Genomic DNA, 20,229 nt, shown 5'->3' with positions numbered 1-20,229 from the left:
TCCACGCAACAATAACATCGCGTACCGATCGATTGTAATTCATCGTATCGACGAATAATCACGAAACAGGGAACGATTTTGTACAAATGTGTTCTAAAATCAGCGTCGTTATCCGTCAGGAAAACCCATAAATCGTACTGTTTACGTTCAGCCGTGATACAGCAGCTTCCAAAGCAATTTTACAATGTACACAGACGGATTTACACAAATATGTTTGTACTCGATGCAACACGCAGACCAATGTCGCTAGTGTTTCATTCGATTTTTCCCATTTTTTCCATCCTTTCTTTTTCTATCGTGTTTCTTTTCTTTCTGGTTTTCTCTTTCTAACCATATAGAACGAAATTGGAAGCTACAACAGGGGTAGCTAGTCAGCTGCAAAATCGAATATTATGATATAGACATTGAAAAGGGTTGCGTCGAACGATTTCTTTTGCGAGAGAAACTTGCGTTAACGCTTATCGAGCATATTGAAAGTGTTCTCGAAGCTTTTAACCGAGCGATATTTTTATCAAACTATTTTACAACAACGTAACCCGTCACAGTGAACGAAATCTAGCATTGGAATAAATAAAACGGTTGCTCGATATCTAATATCCTGACAAATTGTAAAGAAAGCAAGCAGGACTGTTATATCGCGCTATTCGGTTCGATATTTTCAATAAAAAAAAAACAAAAAAAAATGGAAAAGATTATTTAACGAGATTAAATATTCCATGAATGCGTAAAGATTTATTTGTAAGAATTTTTTGAAACTTTATAACAATTTTAACCACGGTATAATCGCGAATCTCTATTTATCCTGGCGATGGAGACAAGTTGTTCTAACGAGCGGCAGCTTTCTTTCACAACAAGTCTATTTCTGAATAATAACAACGTGCCAATGAAGCATGGTTAAGTATCGGAACAACTACGCTTCACGAGCTATAGCTAATACAGCACCGTCAGTGCAAACTGTTTCACTGTAAAAGCATTTCAAGTATACCAGCTTTCGCGACGATCATTCATAAAATGAATCGCAACGTATCAAAAGCATTACATTCTTTTATAAGGCGGGCAAGTCTTTTTGCAGTAAAACCTTCGTAAAGGAAGAGAGCATCACGTCGTTGGAAAGATATCAGAAGACGACGATTATCGCAAATATAAAGGTCCTTAGCCAGTCATCTTCGGAATATCATGGCAGGCTATACAGAGTGAACGTGGCTCGCAGTGGTATTCTTAATACCATTGAAAACAGTCCATCCGTCACAAAGCGAAAAAGGCGCACAGAGGAAAGCTCTCTCGGCGAACAGTCAAAAGTACTTTCGCGTCGGCAACGGACATATCCTCTTAGAAACGGTCGAAATTGCCGCACCGGGTTACAAAGAGAATCGCTAAATCCGAAGCCTTGAAAGCTACGTCGTGCCAGCGGCCAGTCGCTCGTTTAGCAAATGAACTAAACCGGTCACCGGCTTTGCCTGAGTGAGTCAACAAATAACAGAGATGTGGTTTTAAAAACATCCCCGAATCATCATCGTGATCATCCGAGCTTTGTAACGTTTGTGAAAGACTTCTTTCGCTGTGTATTTTATTACGTACAAAGAGGATAATTAGAAACAATACGGTTGGATTAAAAGTTGTTCCTTTTAATGCTCGATTAAATTTCGGCTAAAATTGTTGCGTTTGCTTTGACGATATCCGTATTTAGATACTTTGTCGTCTAGTTGCGTGAAACTATTACGATTAATAATATCGTAGAAATTTTTACGCTTTTGTAATTCTTTGTACAGCAAATATTCCGAACATGAACGCGAAATAAATTTTACGTACTGTACGGAATGTTGAGCGACACAAATATCGATTAAATATATATTTAGGTTAGCAGTTTGACATTTTTGCATTAGCTTGGCTTTTAACGGCAAAGTCCTATAAAATAGATAAAACGCATTGTTTTACTTCAAATAATATTTTTAGAGATATTTTCTGCAAATATTTCAAAACTGACGATTTTTTACATGTATCACCATTTCATAAAACTCACGATATACACGTCCATAATCTATATTCTGATACAACGTTTATCGAGAACGACAGTAGCATTGACTACACACGTGCGTCCAGAAGAGTTAAAAATCCATACAAAATTGTATTCCTATGAACTTTACAACCTTCAACAACGTATTCTTCGCATTATCGTTCAACAACATATTCTTCGGACTATCGTTCAACAACATATTCTTCGTACTATCGTTCAACAACATATTCTTCGTATATCATGAATTTGAAACGAATATTTCGTGACTCTACACAAGCTCGCAAAAGTATTCCAACATTTGTACGTAGTTCTTTTGAATACATTATGCGTGTTACACGGAACATTTTGAAATTTCATTAGTACTGTTATGAGATTCGACAATCACGATTATATTGATAAAGTTTGAAACGAATCTGAAAATATACATACATATAAATTGCAAAGTACCCAGTATGTGTTTCGCAGAGATCAGAGACGTATTTAAAGAGCCGGTAATTCATTATATCGAAATAAACCATGATATTCAATGGGATCATATTTAACATTTATCTTCTGCTTAAGATTGCTATTTATGCTGTGTATTCGTTCGTTTGTTAAACACACGAATGCAATAATAGCAAATATCTTGTAACTTCCGTGTATATTTTCAGGTCGATTTCGAATTTTGTCAATACGTGTAAACGTGATAGCCCCGTTTCATTATTGCGCGAATGAGATTTCAAGATATTTTATATTTTGATTTGGGATATTTTGAAAACACATACGATATAGACAGAAATGTCCGAATACTTTGTCCAGCGTGTTGCAGCCATTGCATTATCCTAAACACGACAGACTACATCCTTCGATTTGCCTACATTTTCCAGACCTTACTCGCCAAGAAATCACGAAATGCAGAAACTCACTTATCGAAATTTCTCACGAAACATTGCCAGCATCGATCAATTTTGCCATACCAGCTACGGTTCAAGATTTCCATAGCTCAGCAAATTTTACTCCGAAGGCAATGTCTTGCCTTCGCGATAATCAATTCTATGGCATTCGGGAGTGGTCAAAGTGCACTTAAGTATGCGTTCTACACGAAGTTCGATCAGCACTCGACAGGAAACGGCACCGCGCACAAGGCGAAACAACACTAGGCATAATGTCTGCTACGAAATACGCGCTGGTCAATCCATTCTGCCATGATTTATGTGATAATCACAGACCATAGCTTAGGGCCATTCTACGTGTCCCGTCCACATTGACTCGTGGTCGTGTATGAAATTGTTCGCAGGATAACGTAACAGGGCGTCGGAACACCCGGTTCCTCATCGGCTGCATCGGCGTCTTCGCTGTCAACGGATGTCACGCCGCGTGCTGTCATCCTTGTCATATTCCAAGTACAACGGCTCACGAAATCCATGTTTGTCTATTCGCGGTTTCATAAAATTTAGGCACTAGCGAAAACTCGAGCAAACTCGTAGAAACGTTAGGAAATTATTAAAACATTTAAAAATTGTTATTTCAATCGAAAGGAAGCTGTAAAGTTGTATTAGAAAATAAAGCACCCGTGTATTCGATGTTATCATAATCTCATAGATTTCACATAATACAATTTTATCCTTTACTTCTTTTACCGTTTATCTGTCGCGTTTCCTTTTTCGTATCTTGAGATTTGGTTTCACGAGCGCTATAAGTGACTTTACAATACAGATTCAAACTTTCGATAAATTTCTTGGAGTTTTCTATCCATTTCGGTTACGGTCTTTTCAAACGGATTCAGATTAGGAACCACAGGGGCATAGACACGTAATTATTACGATTTACGCAAATTATTTTAATTCTTTTAAGCAGCTTCAACAGATTTTTGTTTGTTTTTACACGCGTAGGTATACTGGCTCGCAACCTAATCGTTTCTTTGATAACTTTATATATATTTGTTGTGTATATTATATAACATTGGAGAACACTTTGATATTTTATCAGCACTGACTCGGCTATTACGATTACATTGATCGAATTTTACGATAAAATTCGACGTTTTCGTAACAGTCACTTTCTCAATTTCTAACTAAAATTGAATCGAACGTAAACATGGCGAGATATCGAGTAAAACAGGCCTGGCGATGGTTTAACGACGTGGATAGATAGACTCTGGCCCTACTAGCGACGTTTATTCAGTTACTACAGCGATCGACTTTCGATCGAATCGGAAGACGATAGCTGGCTAACAACGCGGACTCTAATACGCTTCGACGATCTTGTCTGGCATCGTCAAGGAAGTGGAACGACGACGAATAAGATGCTGATAGGGAAGCAGTCTGTCTGTACGAGACTTTAATTCCTCGATATTGCGGTTGCATCGTTGGTTAAAAGCTTGGATTTGTCGGATGAATGAAAACGTAGCAGTGAAGTTTCTTGGATCGTTACTGTACGTATGTTCGATCCTTGTAGATTCTCGTGTCACATATCGATATTGAGAAGAACGTAAAATTCATTGTAAGTAACAGGGAAATAACTAGACATTTATTTATAACAGACAGCCCTCGACGTTCGTTGAAATTGCTGTATAACTAAAAGTGTAGGAATAAAATTTCTTGTATTATCATCGAGTATATATTTGACTAAAATTTGCTGGAAACATTGTTATGGCGGGTATTGATATCAAAAGAAATTTTAATTATGATCTTTGTTGTAAATTTATATAAAATGTTCCACCATAGAGAGCTTTCGAACGTTTGTTTGCCGAGAGTTTCATCTCTATCGATAACTCGTATGAAAGTTTGAACTGGCGGTGGTGTAACGATCTGTATAAATCTCGAAAAAGTATCGGCAAGAAATGTACACGACCAATTAGGAAAAAGGGAAGTCGTAAAGGCTGAGAGAATTGACGAGAAACGGATGAAACTTGGAAGTACGAAATACACGATCGTTTCTCGAGTCAGTAAGCGCATTTAACACCGATTCGTAAATCGAAGACTTTGAAACCAAGCATTTCTTTATTCCTTTACGTTTAACAGGTTTTAAAATGTCACAGCAGTGACTATAATCTCAATACATTTTACGTACATATTTCGAACGGAAGATTGTCCATCACGGTCGACAGAATATTCCGTAGAAAATTTTGCAACCGTGCGTTGATTGCTTTCAGCGAATGTAGTCTATTACGGTTTCGAAAGGAAAACGAAGTAGCTACACGTATATAGCTGTTTAATGGGAATTTCTATTGAAGCTTGAAGTCCTTCGAAGGAACGCAATTACAAACTCGTACAAAGGTCCATTAAAATACGTTTTATTAGGTATATGGAAGTCCATCAGCCCGCTATTACCTTGCTTGTTTTCCTATTGTATCTCTTCTATTGTTACAAACATCGATAAAGCGAACGGGCATTTGTCTTTTCTGCCATTAGACGCGTTTAAAATATACTGTTGTTGCCATTGAAACTCTAAATCGTGAAGAAGATAAGCGTTTTCGCACAGCGAAATAGCTCGAGAATAGAAACGTCGAGAATCTTGAATATTGCGTGTAACAAAATTGTAGCACGATAAAGATAACTATCAAATAAGCTCTGTTGTTTTTCATCGCGTACATTCCAATGAAGTGCTGTTCTTTAAGAAGCTATCCCGAATATCGTCGAAAGCCTAAAGAATACAAAGAGAAGAATTGGCCGTGGAACTGCCTCTTCGACGCGAAGCCGAAATTCAACGATGGTTCCAAAACGATAGGGGCTGTGCCGTCCTTCTTTGCTTTCAAGAATAATAAAATACAAAAATATTATGTCACATTCCAAGAACCTTGTTAGGCATACGATTAATGTTGATTGAATTATCCAGGCTACAGTGTCGCAAATTTTTAATCTTGTAAAGGTAGTTTCGAAATTGTACCTATGTAGTTTTACACATTTTTCCGCCTCTCCGGCAGCTTCTGAATTCGCCACTACGGAAATTGAATCGCGATCGAGATACTCGAACCGTGCTCCACAGAATCAACTAATCGCACTATTACAAAACAAAGAATCGAATAGCCAGACCATACGAAAACGATAAATCAGTGACGCGAGATGGTATCGGCCGTAAAAGCGAGCGAACGAAAATGCGCGAAAAGAGGCGAAAAGACGCGCGTAGTCGTTTAAAAAGACGAGAGTCGCGGTTTGCGATAGGCGGTCTGTGCAAACGCAGCGATCACGACGCCGTTGGTAGTCTTGGTGTTGCGTTGGCGCGTATCACCGGGAATGACGATGTACCGGGCGTCGTATTCGTGAACATCGCAGTGCCACACGTCCCATAGACTATGAACCGCGTTCCAACGATTCCACGTTTCGTACGCGGTGACACAGTGTATTGACTGAGCGTGGATTGTGCGCCGCCGACTGATTTGCCGCGGCTGCGCAAATCTGAGCTCCGGAGCTGCGGCCTCCGTATATCTACTGGCCTGGTGGTACCGCGTACTCGGGTACTGTACCCTCGTGACTCGTTTCGTACCCTTAGTCCGTGCTCGTGGCACATACACACCGCGTTCGACTCTCGCGTACAATCTAGCAGCCGCGCCGTCGACGCCGACGCCGACGCCGACAATCACCTTCTCTCACGCTGTGCTCCGTTCTCCACGCCGTCGCTACCACCACCATCTCTCACCCTCTCTACTCGCTCGCTCTACTCCTTCCACTTTCGTTCGGCGCTCGGACAACCACAGCCGCGCAACTGGCTCGCTCTCTCGCACCGGACGAAATATACCGCGAGATAAAAACATGTCGATGACAGGCGTCGTGCGGAACGTACCGAAACGTCAGTGCCGGTCCGATTCGGGACGACGCGTCGCGATATAGAGAAAGAGAGAGAGAAAGAGAGACGGAGAGGGAGGAAGAGAGATCATCGCTCATCTGACAGATCACCACGGTCCTTCTGTCTAAAGAAATCGTCGCAGGACACTGTGAAGAAGAATCGACAAATTCGATCGGAATTCTTTTGGTTGAAGAAGAAGAGAGTGGCGATTGAAAATTCGCGTTTATTATCGTGATTATTTTTCTGCCTGCAGTTTCTTTCGTTCGTTTCTTTTGCTTGTTGGTTCGTTGGTAACTTACGGTGTGTACGGTTTATTCAAATTTCTTATTTAACAACACGGTGATCGTTATTTGTGAATCGATTTATTGCACTACTGGTGGACCTCGAAGACGAGTATCCAGAATATTCAGGGACATAGTGTGTGTCGACGCGTTAAGCGGTTACGGTGTCCTGTGGTTGAGCAGCCACGGCAGCCGGCTACGCTTCTCCATTGGAACGTGTTGTTCATGTGATGAACGTGGTTTAATGGTTGATCCGCTAAAACTCTTCTGGGTTATTACCAACAGCACCTATTTAGGTACGTCGAGTGACACGCTTTCAATATCGTTGATAATCGTTATTTGTCTTTTACGCTATAAGATCACGCACGACACGCTCGCGAAACCAAGCGGAAAAAACAGGGGAAATGAGATAAGGATAGAACCGGGGAAGAGTTACGGTAAAGTAAGTCTCGCGATAAAAAGATACGAAGACTTTGTTTCTTCCAATACTATCTATCAGGATTTCGCATCACGGACTCGCGAGACTAGCTCGATCTTGAGAAAATTCAACGAGTTCTAGGATACTCGAGGACTTTGCGAGTTCGCTACAGGATCGCCCGTCTTGTAATTAACGAGCTTTGTGTCGGGCAAATTCGTGCGAACGATCCGCAAGTTGCGCAACATGGATTCCTCTTCGTGTATCCCAACAGGTGAACGGCATATTTAACACGATGCGAAACCTGTAGAGAAAAGAAAGTTTTCACGGTCGAGAAGAACGCTCGAGAAATTCTTTCGCATCAGCGTTAGAGTTTTTCGGAAAGCAATTGCAGTTTCCGCGGCGAGCCGCCTTATCCGCCGCTCCATTCCATTCGATGCTTCTCTATTCGTCCTCCGGAATATTTGAAACGCGATCTGTTTCCCGCCAGCGGACAAACTTTTCGACAAAAGCTTCAAAGGACGAACCGTGACGAAGGAAGGCGAAAAAGGGGCGAGAAGTGGTGGAACATTTGCGACGAAACGGTGGTCATCCGGCGACGATCAAATTCTCGTTACGTCGTTGCTCGACCAAGTACCGGAGATGCAATTGGCGAACGTCACTCCCGATACGAGCGATATCCACCATCCTTTCCGCGTGCAATCATCGATCGAGGTCGCTGTTATTTTCAAAGGATACGATGTGTACACTGTACGTGTACAACGACAGCCGGTCCAAGCTTGGTTTGCTTCGCACAATTGGGATATCGTTCCATTCAACCGACGGAAAATCAATTCGGCCTGGTAATTACGATCCGCGCCGACGGAGAAGATATCGGCGACATCGTTGCGTTTGCATCAAGTTGCCATTCTCTCGTGTACCGATCGTTTGTTTTACTTACGTTTCGTCGATCGTGCGACGCGTTGCGGCTCGCCAAACGCGACATTGCCATCGAACGAAGACTTTGCTCGTACCACTGGAAGCGGTCAACGAAATTTTCCGTGGTCCGTTTCACCATTCAGCGGTTCCATGCGAACAGTTTAGCAGGCAGAAACGCGAGAATATCGCTTGCTAGCTTATGAACGGTAGCTTCGCAAGATTTAACGTGACCACGCGACGATAAAATTAGGTACTGTCTCTGAACGGTCGTAGGGCTACGGTTTATCGCTGGATATCCCGGTAAAACGCGTCCTGTTTAAACAATGAGATACACGTTTCGTTACATTCGACGGACGAACGACTCTTGGCCGCGGTTTCTCACAGAAATTCGATTAAGAGTCGGTTCGTTTCATACTATCGTTCTTCTTTGTTCGAAGCTGTTTTTAGATAGCGTTAAATTCTAATTGTAAGTGGTTCTCCGAGATGAATTCTTCGATAGTTTGATATCCGGATTGAAAACTGGGAAACATTTTTGGGGAATATACAATTTCGATGGTATTTAAATAGTACGGAAATCAGAATTTTCTTGCGATTATATTGGAATTTTTGGTTTCGGAATATCATCCTCCCGCGATCAATTCTTCGATATACATAATAGTTCGATGTTTCAATTTATCTCGCATGTTGAAAATGAACGAACAAATTTCGAGAAGAGATCTTATCGTTTTTTAAATTGAATGAAAGTAAAGTTGACATAATCGGTATTTCCTTGCGATTGCGTCGTAATTCTTGGATGCGGAATGCCATTGGAAATGTTAATTTTCAAACGCTGTTAATGTGTTAATTTGGTAGGTTATGCAGAAACAAGGTGTTTGGAGGGGAACTCGTGTCGTTGGAAGAGATAGATTGGACTGCTGTCAATTACGACGGCTGAAAATTTGCACAATCTACCTTTGTGCAACAGTGTCTTACTAATTATACCGTGCTGTATTTGCTACTTTGAAAGGTGATATAGTTTGAATTTCGACATCGTTTCAAATAATGTTTCAATGAGAAATGCGAAATAAAAGATAATTCCGTCTCAAACTAATTAGATTCACCATCGATTTAGTACACCGAAAAGTATCTTTTAGTTGACTCAATTTATATTCTAAAATAATGCTAGCTACAGTAGCGTATTTGATCTAAAAGAGCCACTAACTATCTGCTTCGTGCCTGAACGTAAAATTTAGGATATTCAATGAACTTGTTTGAAAAGTCAAGTACATTTGAATTTCATTACTTGCACATACGCATTACATTTCATCATAAAGTGAAGTTTTGTAACTGGCGCGTGTAATAAAGCTGCAAGTTTGACATAAATCTGTTCCGAATCGAATATGTGTTTGTCAATGGAATTTGTATTTGTACAGTTCGTATTCGTATACACGCAGTTAGTGTTGTGGTATTTTAATTAAAAAGCTGGCCAATGTTTAATAGAATTGACTCGCAATTTATATCGCGAAATTGTATCGTTGCATAGTTTACCAGGTAGCAACATTGAAAATTAAATAATGAAGCAGCAAATTTTGCCATTGCAGAAATAATACATTTTTATTACGTTGTTCTTATCTGACTTACAAAAATACAAAATCAAGATTACCAAATACATGAAATCATAAAAATTATAATATTAATGACAAATTATATCGATATAATTGTATTCTACTATTATACCAACAAATAGACGTGTAACGTTGTAACAATTCATTTCCTCAAATACGACATTTGAAACAACGAGTCTATTAAAGAGTCTTCATTAGCGAAAAAATTTGCTCAACTAATGTGACACAATGTAATTTTCTTCAATTTATGAACGTAAATCGTCTCGCGACAAACGCTCAACCGTACGTATACAAATTTTTATGCGACAGACTTATTCGCGATGACATTTATTATGAAAAAATAACTATGTATTGTAAAAAACAAAAAAAATGAGAAAATGAGAGGGGGTCGAGTGAGATAGCAAATACGATCTCGACTTTTCGCATACTTTCTAATTAGCAAATGTAGGTTAACCGCTTGAAATTTTCAGAAATAAAATTTACATTACAGGTTTGATAAAGTCTCGGGAAGATTTACGATGAAAATTGAATTATCGAATATAATGACGTAAGATGGTTGTACGAAAGTGCTGATGGAAGCAATTCTTATCGCGTCATTTCTTCGAATTTTTTATTTTCGAAAACTTTCCTTACACGCGTTCATCGAGAGGAATAATTTAGGATACACCACTAACTTCGTGTTTATTAATTATAAGCTGCTGACGCGTTGCTTTTTACAATAATTAATATCGTCAACTTTAATAAATATTCAAAATCATCAACAACAGCGTTGGTGTTACTGCTTACTCATTCTAAATTCATCTTTCATCGTACTGTAAATTCAACTATAAACCAATTAATTTACACGCTACGTTTTATTAACATATATACGAGCAAGACTCTTCGTTTATATCTGTGAATCAACATTTCCAGGAACGTTACAAATGTCGCGTTATTGCAAAATTTGCTGGGGAAAAGGAAGATATAATGTTGTAACACGTTCGTTGACAAGGAAACGTTGCTTTTATTCATTCCGTTTACATACCAATACATGGAAAACTTACACCGAACAGAGCGAAAAGGCATTCAATCATTGCGTTTGTTTCTCTTTCGCCATTGTTCGAGTGATTTAATCCGTTACGAAGCATTTTTCAGTCAGCGCACGTTGAATCGGCTCGATATCGTCAAATACGTGGGTTGCAACGCGTTCCGACCGTTCCAACGCAATGATCCTCGCCAAACAGCGAAGAAAAATTCACCGGAATACACTTTCGTAGCTGAATTACGAGCAAAGATCGATCTTGGCATGCGCCAGGCATCGTCGAGTTTTTTACATTTGTCAGCATACCAAAAACCACGTAGCTTGCATCGTCCGCGAATTGAACAAACAAACCACGTTTCACGCGCTTCTGTCGGGTTCCGTTGGTCGAACCAGTCGTTTCGTCGCCGAAGACACTCGCTGTTTGACAATCGACAAAAGAATAAACTAGTCGTAGTAATCGTCCCGTGACTGGACAGTGTGAAGCGACCGACGATGATTCGAGAGAGACGAGGAAACATCGAGTAGGCAAACGTACCGGTTACTGTTCGATTTGCTTCGGTGATGTTGGGGCTGCGTCAAAGGTGGTACCCGATGGTTTCTCGCGAGACTCGAAAATTTCGTCAAATTCTTTCAGCGAAACTCGAATCTCACAGATACGCGACAAACATCTGCGATCTAATGTTATCACACCGATCAGAGTCGAGTTTCTAAATCTCCAAGGAACGTCGCTTTCTCCGCTTTGCGCTATCCACAGGACTACCTCAACCTTTATTCTCGAATCACAGAAACCATCCGTTATACTGCAACCACGCGATCAAGTCTGTCGACATGAGAAACGCAGCGTATACGATAGTATGTATCTTCGCGCTCTTCTCCATTGTATCTACCAAGCCTTACGAAATATCCTCGTCTACGAAGTTCCAAGAGATACTTTTCCTAAATTTCGATGTATGAAAAAAGAAATACGAATGAAAGAGATATCAGGTGTTGACAAAGGAACGTCATCGAATACACGCGATATTAATAAAAAAAAAAGAAGGAAACGTGAAAAAAGGTAATCCCAAATCGAGAAGATGTTATCCGTCGCCATTGTGCCTGAGGTATATCACGGAGCAAAACTGCGTGGACGTTCATGAAATTGGAAACGGTGCAGAGCTCCGGCATTCAACAGGAGATAATACGCGCTCCAGTATCGTTGGTAGCAGGTGAGATCGATGCCAGCTCTCGAGATGTACGTGACGGTGTGTAGGTGGCTACTCTATAGGTTGCAGAAAGCTTGTACCTCTTTCATCTCTCTCTCTCTCTCTCTCTCTCTCTCTCTCTCTCTGTCGCTATCTTGCATGTTCTTGCATCGACCACCTCTTTCTTGTTGGTGATAAATCGACGCGAAGTGCTCTCGGAAGATCTGTTGAACGACTTTCAAACGACAGGATAAATCATTCATATACTCGCGTTTGTCCGGAAACGGCTGGAAGCAGGCTTTTCGAGAAGAGAGATATCGGTTTAAAGGTGGATCGATTCGGTCTTCCATCCATTGCCATTGAACGTTATTCGTGCGTCGCGTCGCTTGCGTCGTTCGTTGCGTGTGCTGTCGCTCGCATGGAAAAGTAACCCCCTACGGCGCTCGAACGTCCTCCAGCTTCTTTATGTTCATATTTCACACTTGACAACGCTGATAATTCTCCGTTTTCTAGGACAAACGCGAACGAGCACGTTACATGAAAAATACGGATTTTTCTGCCAATGAAAGGGGGAAAAAGCCATGTGTAAGGAGTTGCGCGGTAACATTCGAACGAAAAATGTAAATGCCTGGCCAGAGAGCTGCCACCAACTTAAATGATAAGGCGACCAACTGATTCGGAAAGAAAGAATAGAGGGTACCGACCCATTTAGACGATTTTTTTCTGTTTCGTTGCGGAATCCGTAACAAGGCCGCTTCGAAATATTCATGAGGGAGATTTATTTAAATACGGCAACGAATTGTTATTGGATGATCAGCGAAAGAAAGGAACATCGGATCTTCCGCTTTGTTTTTCGCGTTTCATGACAATGCGTAATCGAGCGATATATAAAGATATTTGCTCAGAAATTATGACTTTATATTACTTTCGTATGTTAGTCTAAGTAGCGTAAGTTATTATTAAAATTTAATTAAAGAGCATAGATTGAAAACGATAAGCAGACTACTGGTGTTTATGCAAATTCATATTTTTATGAACATAGCTAAAGAAATGGAAGTTTAGCGGAGATTTCTTGTATCTTCCCCATTCCCCTCCATCTCCATTCGACAAAACTTAACGAATCTGCTACGCGAAGATTTCAGATAATTTACATCAAGATCCTAAATTATTTTCAAGCTATTTTAAATTTCGTCGACGTCGAGTTTGCCTTATATAATGATTTTCCAACTAATTTTATAAATTTCACTTCACCCATTAATCTAAAATTCACATAACATAATTATACAGCGCACCACGAATGATCTCTGTTTATCACGTATTCTTCTCACGCTAATCTCGTCCGTGTTAATATCATAAAATCTCCAATTACTAAACGATGAAAATTTAATAAAAACGCACCGCTCGAAGGCAGTACAGTTTCTCAATTAACCGCAACTTCCCTGTACATTCGATAGGTTGCGACGGAACCGTTTTCTCTTGGATCGTTATCAATTCCGAGTCTTAATTAGCACGAATCTGATACGCGAATCCGATTCGAAGGTTAATTCAGGCGAATACTATTCGATCGGTTAGTTCTTGTTGGTGTGGCGGGCGTACGTTAGCCACGTTTCGACGTCGCGTCGTCCTATGTACGCGGCGTCAATGGTTTAACTACAAAATCCCAACCAATAATCCGGTTACTTTGATCTGGATTTCTATATTCGAGTACGGTGATTCTAGCCGAGGCCGAAACCGAAACCGTGCCATCGCGAACATCCGGTGATTTCATTCGTGAACGAGCGGTTTTCTCGGTGAAATAATGCTTCGTGTACATCGTCGCGATTCTGCAGACATCGTACTTACGTCCGGTGGAAATCTTTTTTGGTCCCCGAAACAAGTCGAAGAGAACGCCATTCCCTACGGCGCGCGAACAATCGATTCTCTACTATCCGGCGAGAAATAAAATCACTTTCTTTTTTTATTCCTATGCATTTCGTGCCATTCGCGTAAAACGTTGACGACAGAGTTGTTACGTAGACACATTTGTTTGATCGGCTAGAATTTGCCATTTCTCGTGTGAAAATTTGCTGATGCAGACAATTAGCGGATCGTTCGTTCGAGGGATTTTATGAATTCGCTGCTAAGCAACACGTAATACGTATCTTTAAAGCTGCTTCGATTATTCATGCTCAATGTCGGGGGAATATGTTCGTTCAATTGCTTATTTACTAAGGACGAATGCACTTGTTCCTTTCTGAAGTTGCAGGAATCACTTTCTACTAATCCCTTAACCTACAACTACGGGCATAGCCCGTAGTACGATGATCGTACCGAACGTAAACATTGCGAGCACAACCCGTAGTAGATGATCGGACCAAACGTAAATATATAATATAATATATAATAGCTTGTTTACGTTTTTGGCCCAAAATTCTCGAACGTAAATCGTAGGTTAAGGGGTTAACAAAGTTGTGTATCCATATGTTTATCAATATCGTGTTCTGCCTTCGTGTGTCTGGTGTCTCATAACTTTCTCACAGCTAAATTATCGTTCGATTTGTGAGAAAAATTGCTTTTTACCAAATTATTGGCAATAGGAGCACACTAGCGTTCGTAAAGAAGATTATCGAAAATAAATATAAAATAAATATCACTGGAACATCTTGTACGAGAGTGAGATTATAACGAAAGTGCAAACCGACCGAGAATTCTGACTGTACCGTCTTTCGATTTCGTCATGATGCGTCTCTTTAAAGCTATCTTTCGTTCCCAAAGATCTCTATTGGGTTGTTTCTTCGTCGAGGGAGCAGGTGTACGCGCTCGAAAGACTGCGGCCGAAGGAATTCTTGCGAATTGTTCGCGATTTGCATAGATATTCGTCGTTTCGCGCGTGTAATTGTAGCGAGAATTACGAAGCATTTAAATTCAATGCATCGTGCCTGTTATGCGCGCCGACTGACGTGAAAAATTTCTATCGATCTTTTCTCGCGACTTGTTCCTTGTTTCGTGGTTTCGTACGCTTCTCGAATGTAAAGAACGGATCGAGAAAATATACTCCTTTAATTGCTACGTCGTTTCTTTGTGCAACGAACGCAGCGGATTCGAAGTACATATTGGACTGACAACTATGTGATTGCGAATTTTGTTATTAGGTGATAATGACAAAATTCAATTCCGATAGAATGTAACGAAACAAGCTGAAATCTTTCTTTTTTTAATTTAAATTGAACTCGTCTTAAACGACTAGCCTCAGATTATTATACGTATATTGGAAATTTCACGGTATTAGGCGATGACCAAGAAATTTCCTGCGACTAATTCTACTTGACCAATGTACAGAGAAGTCTTTGAAATCGGAGCTTTTGAAAGCTGTACTGGCGCGGATGTCAATAACGCTAATCTGGGTCAGTTGGAGTGGACGGTGCGCTAAGCACGCGTGTATATGTATGTGTTTCGTAAATAATGCAGAGCATACTAGACGATAGAGAAGGCGAGAAGGTTCCAACCGCGTGGAAAACCACGTTGTTCGTCCACTGAGAGTCCGCTGACCAAATTTCCGTTATTGTAAGAGACACGACGAGTTCGTTCAAATATACAGGATGCACCCGGCTTTAATAGTCAAACTTCGCCGGTGTATTTTGTGAATATAATCCAGCAAACGATGTTATATATATATATACATGTATGTACATATATATCATTAATTTTTGCCTGCCGGCTACAAAATGAGATTGATTTACATAGACTTTTTCATTTAACCTTAATATACACTATAATATACACGTGCAAACGATGTTGTATAAATATTGATTATTTAAAACTTTGTTGAAAAAATTAGAATAAAAATAGGAATAGTAAAGAGAGTAACACTTTGGTGTCCAATATTTCACGATACTGGATTTTTATGTGTCAATAGTTTTAAAGAAGGAAGATTTATCAAACGAGTGTTCATACGCGTGGCGCTGATACAAAGAGTCTATCGATTCATTGAGATGAAGCAAAATGAGCTTCATGGAATAATAGATTTTTAGAGGTTCAGTTTGTTACTGTCGTCGGTTTCATTTCGACAGGAGCGATAAATATTTTGAAACGTGATATCGATAGCTAATAATTATATCGATTGCAAACCTATTCTTGTCGTATAGTATCGTAATCGTAAGTCCATTACTGTTTTTTTACTCCCTCCTACTTCGTATTTTTATTCTAACTTGTTTATTGAATTCCAAATAACCTGCCTTTAGATAAACAACATTTGCCACTTGGTTATATCTACGGAATATATTTACGATATTTAGCTGTTAAACTTTGCGACACTCTGTATATCTAACATCCCCATAGCGAGGGACATTAGAAATATCCTCTCTAAAATTCGTCGCCTTTGACCATTTTTCGGTAAAGCGCGATCACGCGAGACAAGTTGTACAGTTAAATTGTAATTATTTGGATTGTTAAAAGAACGTAGAACAGGTCCGTTCGTCTGCTATTCGTCTGCTGTTCGTCTCGAGGAAATTACAGCTACGATGAAACAGTTCTCCGCCTGTGTTCGTCCGCCACGGAAACATTTAAATAACGAACAGGGATTTCGTGACTTATTACAATTATTATTTACCTACTGTGACGAAGAAACTCGAAGATGGAGACGGTTGCGAGGACACGGCAGCAGATGACGACTGTCCTCCTGGTTAATATTATTTCAGACTGTACTTTTTATCGCTTCCTCGCTGATGTGTTTTCTGAGATATTGCTTAGGATTGTGGTGGTGCCATTTTTATTTGCAATTTACGGGGAAATTTCTCGAATAGTAGCAGTATTATTTTACACTATTAATAAGAATGTTTTCCTTGGACCGACTATCGAATATAAATGTTATGTCGTCGATCAAAAAATCCAAAGACCATTTCTAAAGATATACGGTACTTTCTATGATAATATCAAAGATTTGAACTAAACCCGGTCCTTATCGTCGGATGATAGAGCGCTAACTCCTTGGCCAGGTAGCTTAGTCCGTATGAATATCTCGAACAGAAAAGCTATGCTTTAGCATAAGCCCTTGAAAATCCGGAAAATATGAAAACCCAAATTAATAGAGCTTACGAGGAATTCACAGAGAACGTGCCGTGACTTTATGGACACGCTGGAGTATGGCTCGTGCTCATCGCGAGTTATCTTTGAAGTTTTACAGATTTCGATTACTTCCATTCCAATCACATTCACTCGCAACCTTCGTAGTTCGTTTCCGCTTAATTAATTAATATTATCGAACTTCGCGTGTAATTCGACAGCTCGTTCGAATTCGTACCGCAAAATATTCTTGAAACTCGGCCAGTTGGACGGCTTAATAATGGGAATATCGATTTCTCATAAAGAAAAGTTTATTGTACCATGTTTGGCCGAATATAATTTCCCCTAGCATTAGTAATTTAAATATTCCCGAAAAACAACTGATAAGATTCGCGAATAATTCGCAAATCATATTTCGATGAATTTTGTATTCACAGAATACACGCGAGTTGTGATTTCTTCTCGACTGTTCTTTTCATTCCTTGCTTTTTCCTTTACCATTCCTTTCTTTAATTAACACACGTGCTCTTAATGTATGCGTGCGCGTTGATATAAATCAGAGACGCGACTCGCATTCCTGTACCGTAATTTGCGAAATTAAAAATTCTTACCGTTCGTTGTTCTCGTCCAAATCGCGTCACGCTACGTCGGCGAAGTAGAAAATTTTTCAATGAATTGTCCGATTGCTTTCGATTAAATATTCGCGATTATTCCTTTAAATATCGAAAACTAATGTTTGATATGACAAATTATTTGATTATTTCGTAATCCAAGAAGAGAATACAACAAATTGTTGCCGCAGTCATAAACGCCTGTGACATTCGAAATCCACTCTGATATTTTACGATTGTTCTCACGGAGCTGTACAATTTACCAAAAGAAATACCTCATCATGATAGAAGCACAAAGTATTATTTCCATTACTTCGCTCTTTCATTTCCAGGGATTACTGTCTCGTGGGCAAATGTTGGAAATATCGATTAAAAAATTACTGTGTGCGCCACTCATTGCCCACCGTACAATTACCAAATAAATTACCAGAAATAAAATCAGTGGAAAGAAGTTGGCGAAGAATTTCAGTTCGTTAATTAATTCAAACTTTTTTAATTTAACCCCGAAAATGAATCTCGTCAATTATTCGCGATTCAAACAAGGCGCAGAATAGAAATTTACCGAGTCCAAAAGCAATAACGATTCGGCCAATGAATGTAATTCATCAAAATTTGCCTCTGATTGTCAATCGTATATATTTTATTTCGCTTTCCCAACGCTGTTCCTTCCCTTTTCGCCGTGAGTTTCAAACAAAAAAACCGATCAAAGCAGCGATCATCAAAAATGTTCGCCGCGTTAAAAGCAGAACGAATTTAGCTGGCGAGATACGGAAGATCTCGCGCGAAAACATCGGTTCGTCTCCAAAGAAATATTTGATATTTCTTTTACGTAAGCGCAGATTTTTGCGGAAATAATTCCTAACGGAATGGAAGTGAATTTTCACGGTGTTCACTTTGTTGCTTTCAGTTTGCTTCGAGTTGTTTTCCTCCACTTTTTTTTTCTCTATACGTGAGACGTGTTTATCAGGTGGAAAGGAGAGAAAAGAGGGAACGAGAGAAATTTGCAATCTCTCATAAGTTGACAGCCACGCGAGGAGAAGAGACGTCATCGTTCAAAGCTTTATTCGTTGAGATTACGCAATGGAAACAAAGTTTCCTTATAATCTCGCTTTTATGAAACGAACGTCGAGATTTATGAAGCGCTCGCGTTTTTACTGGAATTGCGGGGAATTTTTGTAGTTCGTTAGCGTTTTGAGAAACGTTCTTTTATAAAATTTATGGAGTGATCGCGTGTTCGATGGCGAATTATTTATGGTTTGTTAACGTTTAACGAATTTATAAATCTGCCATTAACTTTGAAATAAGGCTTCCGATTAATAACGAAGAAGCAGAGAGGATAACTATTTACGCACGATAAATAGTATACGTAATTAATCATAGAAAAAATTACTTTATATACACACGTTTGTTTGGATAGATTAATATATTTACGGAAGTATCTATAATCTCTCTTTGAACTATTTTATTGCAATACGTCTCGACATCGAAATATCAACATTTAATTATTCATAACTAGACTAGAAAATATATAGAACGCATTTAGTGTTGGAAAATATATAAAATGTTCAAAATAAAATTCTCGTTGTTATCTCTCGTAGGCGAAACAAATTTTTGCCCTTCAGTATTGTTCAAAAAAATGTGAATTTACATAAAATAGAAATTTGCATTCGCAGTCTGTCTATAATATTTATTCTTCGACTATTCGAAGATATCTATGGCATCATTTGTTTAGTTTCCACAATTCTACATTTTCTCTCTCTACTATCAGCATAACAAAATTGTCGATTTTCTTTGCCACTGAAGCTAACTGAAAATCTAGCAAAAATAATTCTACGCTACTATTTAGCCTCTTAGTGGACGTGATTCTCATTTTCACGTATTATTAAAGAAAATTTTTTATTCTTCAGCATTTTTCTCTTACGTTTGGAACAATGGTAACCATCGTCTCACATTATCCGAAGTCCGGATCTTTTCGAGGCCCATATTGTCCGGTTTTCGCAGAGGAAAAGGAAGTAGACGAACGCCGGGAGAAGGTTTTAATCGTCCAAAAAAAAAAAAAGGATAATCGAGGATTAAAATTCAGAAAATCCGCAATTATAAAAATGCTGGAAATTAGAAAGGTCTTAGCCTTCTTTTGGTCGCTAAATATATATTCCACATCCTAAAGATTATATTAAAAATATAATTACAGATAACGATGCTATGAGATGTGTGTGGACGAGTTAACTATATATAAAATGTCAAAGGAAGTTGATACAGAGGTGAAATATTCTCCAAGTCGTTGAAACTGGTTTATGAAAGTTCCAACGATTGAAATAACGGGAAACTTCTTGCAAGTATCAGAAAGTTAATTTCACTCGAGTCCCTATGATTACTTCAG

The 20,229-nt window shown here is 39.3% G+C and overlaps 1 protein-coding gene across 2 annotated transcripts in view; it reads left to right on the top strand.

Moving 5' to 3' along the window:
• Nucleotides 1-20,229, top strand: part of LOC100740546 (neural-cadherin-like) — a 100,169-nt gene that overhangs the window by 5,195 nt on the left and 74,745 nt on the right. Inside the window, exon 1 of one of the 2 annotated variants that reach the window (XM_012389341.3) lies at nucleotides 7,304-7,355. The exons of the other annotated variant lie outside the window; for it this stretch is intronic. Within the exon in view, the coding sequence (XP_012244764.1) occupies nucleotides 7,304-7,355 (52 nt within the window). Of the gene's footprint in view, nucleotides 1-7,303; nucleotides 7,356-20,229 lie in introns of those variants that run through there. 2 annotated transcript variants of the gene reach the window in all.

The sequence above is a fragment of the Bombus impatiens genome, unplaced genomic scaffold (assembly GCF_000188095.3).
Source record: "Bombus impatiens unplaced genomic scaffold, BIMP_2.2 scf_0640, whole genome shotgun sequence".
Classification (NCBI taxonomy): domain Eukaryota; kingdom Metazoa; phylum Arthropoda; class Insecta; order Hymenoptera; family Apidae; genus Bombus; species Bombus impatiens.
The sequence above is the reverse complement of the archived record's forward strand: the minus strand, read 5'-3'. Positions and strand labels throughout refer to the sequence as shown.